Source organism: Coloeus monedula (genome assembly GCF_965178545.1).
Source record: "Coloeus monedula genome assembly, chromosome: 11".
Taxonomy (NCBI): Eukaryota; Metazoa; Chordata; class Aves; order Passeriformes; family Corvidae; genus Coloeus; species Coloeus monedula.
Window position 1 is genome coordinate 4,956,588 of NC_138791.1, and position 5,416 is coordinate 4,962,003.

At 43.8% G+C, this 5,416-nt stretch overlaps 1 protein-coding gene across 5 annotated transcripts in view; it reads left to right on the top strand.

Annotated features, from left to right (window-relative positions):
* LOC309577059 (6-phosphofructo-2-kinase/fructose-2,6-bisphosphatase 4) overlaps positions 1-3,131 on the top strand; it is a 50,992-nt gene extending 47,861 nt beyond the window's left edge. For 4 of the 5 annotated variants that reach the window (XM_082288758.1, XM_082288759.1, XM_082288757.1 and 1 more), the window contains exon 14: positions 388-3,131. In XM_082288758.1, coding sequence (XP_082144884.1) covers positions 388-447 — 60 coding nt within the window. In that variant the 3' untranslated portion in view covers positions 448-3,131. The remainder of the gene's footprint in view (positions 1-387) is intronic. The other variant, XR_014226736.1, reaches the window with a different exon arrangement.
* The last annotated feature ends 2,285 nt before the right edge of the window (positions 3,132-5,416 follow it).

Below are 5,416 nucleotides of genomic sequence, written 5' to 3' on the forward strand. Positions count from 1 at the left end.
TTAGAAAATTGTGGTGAAAGCAGTGGTTAAAGGAAAAAAAGGTTTTATAAGCTGTAACATTGTGACCTGCATATGGTGTACAGGGGCTGATTGTCCTGCCAGACCTGGTGTGACACAGGTCTGAGGGATGCTTTTCAGTGGCACCAGAGATCCAGTAATTCAGGGGCTCTGTAAGGCTCCTGACACCAGGATGAGATCCAAGCCTGGTTTTGACTTCTGCTCAGGGCTGGAACCTTTCCTTGCGTTTTACAGAGCATTTTGAGGAAATAAGCGTTAAAATTTACTCACCTTTTGTGTCATGTGACAGCTGCGTGCTGAGCAAAACCCGCGGCTGCCTATGAGACCTTTGCTTTACAATTTAACTTTCTGGTGTCTTTAACTTTGCAGAATGTAGGTGTGAATCGGTCGAGAGAAGAAGCTTTGAGGACAGTCCCCACCCACCTATAGCTGCAGCTCCCGGGGCAGCAGCCCTTCCTCCAGCAGCTCAGGGCCCGGCGGTGTCGGAGCGGGTCGGGATGAATGCGTCTCCCCTTCCCCCTTCGAGACATTTCGAATGTGATTCCGCTGCTTTGGAGAACACCTGTGCTCGTGGATAACTCCTGGTGCTGAAAGGTATCAGTAAAAAGATCGTGGGAAGCAGAGTAGAGTTGGTTTTAGACTTTTCCTATGTAAATTTGTGCAGTTTCAATGGGTTTTTACTGTTCATCTGTGGATAATGCAAGGTGGTTAATTGCCCGTGTTGATTTTACTGGCAGGTTTTAACTAGGTTTTATTTTCTTTTGTAAGTGGTTTTTTTTTCTAAGAGTTCTCTTATTTTTACTGTGAATGATTGCCTAGAATTACATGGAGTTTTTTTGATGGCATATTTAACATGGGCAGAATTCTACATTTTGAGCATTGGAGGCTTCATGTTGCAAAGCTGCTTTAAGTGGGGAAGCCCATCAGCTCTGATAATTATCCTGTGTTTTAAATTGAACTTTGCTTTGCCAAGCGCAACTTAAAATTTTTCTGAAAGTGCCGAAGGAGATGTTCCTTTTGGAAAATCAAAGCATTAAAGCTGGATTTGCTACCTGGAAGATTCTGCTGTTTTAGCAAGATTTTAACACTTCCCAGAGACCAGGTGTATTTTGGAGGGCAGTGGGGGACATGAGTGTGAGTGACAGCTGGGGAATGAATCAAGAGAGAGATGGAGAGAGACATGTCCTTTCTGCTGCAGTTAGGGGAGGGGATGAGCAGCTTTTCTGAGTCTGGAAGGGAGAGGAAAAGGATTCAGCTTGTGAAGGGCTGGAAAAGCTGCTTGTCTTGTTAGTGTTGTCATTATATTTTTAGGGAATTTTTGGAATGAATTTCAACATAAAAGTATATGTTTCTCTTTTATAGCCACATTTAATACGTACATCAGGAAACAGTACAGAAAGGTTAGGTGAGTTTAACCATTCTCATGCAACAAAAACACCAGGTAAATTCTGAAATAATTTTTAACATGGCACACCTGCCTTGGGGTTTTTTGTATTGTTTTTAAGCACCTTCCATCATCCCAATTCTTTGTTGCTCTTTTATGCCTAGTGAAACTCCAGTGCTAGAAATGGAATTTTCTGTGTCTGTTGAGGTCCCAACCTTTTAGCTGTAGTAAATCAAAGTGTATTTTGTATGTGCATTACCAGACAACTGAAGTGAGCTGTCAGCACTGCTGCTGGCTCTAGCTCTAAATGAGGAGAACTATTCTTTGGTAGTTGGACTGTGTTTTTTCTAAGGATTCTCTCCAATTAATTGAGCTTTTACTATGTGAGTTGTTGGGGTTGTTTTGTTGTTTTGGTTTTCTTTCCTGAATTCCTGTCTGAAATACCAGGCCCTGGTAACATAGTTTTGCAGGCAAGGGCTAAATTGTCTTTTGTTTGTGCAGGGTTTATAAAATAATGTGCTGCTGTTGTGATTCTTTTTTTTTAATAAGCTAAATTCAGCAATATATTCAGCTCTGGAAGTAAGCCATAGTGCATTTCTGGGTTCTGTTTCAGAAGAAGAATGTGTAGGTGCAGAATGACCAGAAACACTTGCTTCAAGCGCTGCTGTCTAAAGCTTTGTGTGTGTGTGTGATGGTAATGCCATTTCAGACCTTTATTAATTCAGCTGTGCCCGTAGTTGTGGGGTGAGGAGAGAGCCTGCCTGGCACTGCGCAGAGGAGTGAATTTATTGATGTGTCATTAACAAGGCCACCTTTGTGGCACAACTGAAGGAGTAATTTCCCCTCCCACTTTGGCGTGGGAAAGCTGGGCTGTGCCCCAGGCAGCCCTCGCTCCTCTCCCGGGACCCGAGTGGTGGTTAAACAGTTTTTACACTGAGAATGTCAGGCTTTAGCTGTAAAAATCCCAGGAGGCTGCATTAGAAAAGTGGGATTTTACAGCTGAAGAAATGTGGGAAAAATGTTTCCCCACTGAGAGCTGAGCCCAGGGGCTGCTTCTCTTTGCTGGCGAGCACGGCTTGAGGTGTCTCCTCTCTCCCTTTGTTTTACCTCTCTGACCTGTCAGAGGTGCTGTAACATCCTCCAGGCTACATGTTCTATGTACAGTAGGTATTTTTATAGCCTGCTTTCAAATATACTGTGATGAGTGTTTTACTACAATGGGTGTTCAGTAAAAGAGTTGTATACAAGTGTAAATAAACTATTGTGCTGATACTTGAAGAGAAAAAAAAAATGAAGTTGTTGGCTCTATGGTAGGAAGGCACTAAATCAGTGACTGCATCTGACCCTGGCTGGAGAGAGCAGGTGTAATGATGAATGTAGATTTGAGGTGAATGTAGATTAGGAGTGATGGGTTCTCCCAGGGTGTAACTGTAACTGCACAGTTAACTGGAAGGCACAGTTAAGAATTGCAGATTATTGTCACTTTATAAAAGTGTGTCCTCCCCACTCCTGACAGAATAGTCACTGACAGGAGAGGGGAAACCCTTGTCCTGACCTTCTGTGTTTGTACCGTTTTACTGCCTCTGTTCTGTGTGTGCCTGGCTCCGATGCAGTCTTGAATGGGATTAAACTGTCCTTTCTTACATCATTGGCCTTCATTGTGATCTTTCAGACAAATGTAATCATTTGACCTTTGATCCAAGTAATAAAGATCAAATGCTACCACGTGCACTGATCTATGTTTCTTTCTGTGTCCATTTCCAGTGGCTGAAGTGGCAGGTGAGTGTTCCCAAGCCTCAGCAGGGTTCCACAGCTTCCACAAGCGGGGCTTAGGGAGCTTAGACATCAGTGTAAGGATTAAATTAATTCACCCTGTGGCTGCTTTACTCTGCAAATAACTGTGATTCAATAATGGAGGAAGAAGGAAGAAAATCCTTTAATTGCTGAAACTTCCTGTAGGCTCAGGATGACCCAGAGCCGATGGGCAAGTGAACGCAGACGTTTGGTGCCCACAGGTGGCCCTGGCGTGCAGCAGTTCAGCAGAGGAGGTGGAGCACTCACCAGGCTGTGGAGCTTTTGTGCCTGTGCTGTCAGAAGGTAACAGTGGTGCAGGGCAGGGCCCTGGGCAGTGGCTGAACAGGACAGTGGAGTAGCTGCTCTGCAGAGCAAAGGGGTCTGTGCTCCTGTGTCATGGGTGCAGTCGGGCACAGCTGTGGCAGCAGGAGATGCTCCTGGTCCATCAGTCAGATGCCAGCTGAAGGAGTTGCTGTGCAAAGCCTCTTGAGCAGGTTTGGCACTTGTTACTCCAGGACCAAGCAGGTGGGGGCAGGGAGCCAGCATTCCCCCAAGGAACAGTAACTACAACGTGTAATTCATTACAGCTTCTGGCTGTGCAAACACCCACTGCTGCTGGCACCCACCTTTGTTACTTCTCACCTAGAAAGGGCCCAGCACTCACCTTGGAAAGCAGAATCACTGTCTGGTGAGAAATAGCAAAGCAGAACTGACTCTGTAGGGTATGTGAAGGGGAAAAGCCCCGTTTCCTGCTCTCCCTGCAGCACCTTGCAGGGCACTGCTTGGTCCCCTTGGACTGGGGTTGGTAAACCAGGCCAGCCCTGGCTGTTTGGAAATGCCAGCTGTGTTCTGCCCCTTCTAGCCTCAATCTGCTGCAGGCTCAAATGGCATTCAAGTCATGCTGGCACTAGTTGAGTTATAACAATAAGCAAGAGCTGTTCTTTAGGAGCAGAACAAAGGCAGCACTATTTTTTTGAGTCTCTACGAAGTATTACAGCTTTCTGCTGCTATTGCAGCAGGCTTACCAGTCTGAAAAGACTCAGAAGCTCCAGGGTGCTCCTAAGAGCTCAGTAGCATTTCATAACTTAGATGAACTGACACATAGACATTTTTTCTGCCTGCTTAGTGTTGAGAAAAATCAAATCATTTGCAATAGTGTTACAAGATACCAAAAGCTCCTGAGAAACAAGGAAACCTTGCTTTGGCCTGAATTTTATGAGCTGACTGCAAGGAGAAGGTTTTGGAAGGAGCTTTGCAGGAATTACATTCATTTTTCTTTCTCATTAATGGTTAAAAATCAAAATTCAGAAGTAGGTGTTGCAACAAAGCAGAAGGGCACAAAACCAGATCCTCACAGCAAGCAGAAAGAGCCACAGCTGCTGTGTTACAAACAAGCAAATAAAACTGGACAAAGGATTTTGTGTTTGGCAGTTAAACAGAATAATTCCTCAGGCAGAGCAGGCAAGTAACTCTACAGTCATTACCTGGGTTCTGTCCTGCTGTAATTGTTGTGTCTGTTAGCAGGAAGTGGCAGAACCCCACAGTCCCAGGCAGGATGGGGCTGCTCTGGGATGCTGAGGCCTTTTGTCTCATGCTTGGACTGCCTTAGAATAAATAAGTAGCATTTATTCAGCAAAAGCACTCCTGAGCTGTTTCCCACAGCAGCTAGTGTTACACTAGGAATCTCTGCTCTTGCCTGTTTCTTCCTTTTGGTCAATTCACAAAAACAACAAATATTTTAAGAAAGTGATCAGGGCTAACCAAGCATTATTTTTTCACCGTAGTTTAAAGACAACTGGAGTTAAATTGTATATTGTTAAAAATCATAGAGCCATGAATGAAAGTTACATTAAACTTTCTTTTAATTGAAGACAAATAAAAGAACCAAGGGCTCAAATGCATTTTAAAAAGACATCTTCTGTTCCCCAATGTCTTCTCTCGAGCAAAATATACAGCACATATATATATATATATATATATAACTACATTCAAGTACCAAACAGAATTTACATTTTCCCCAACAGAGAAAATAATGCACATGATTCACATACCTTAAACCCAACCATGCATAAAAACACTGCCAATAAATCAGGAGTTGAACATAATTCATCACACTACCATGTATTATTCTGAAGTATCGACATCGTTGGAATGCATTAACACTTGGGAGTCTGGGTTTGTAATGTGTAACCCTGCTTTAAAGTCCAGCTGTTCAGAGAC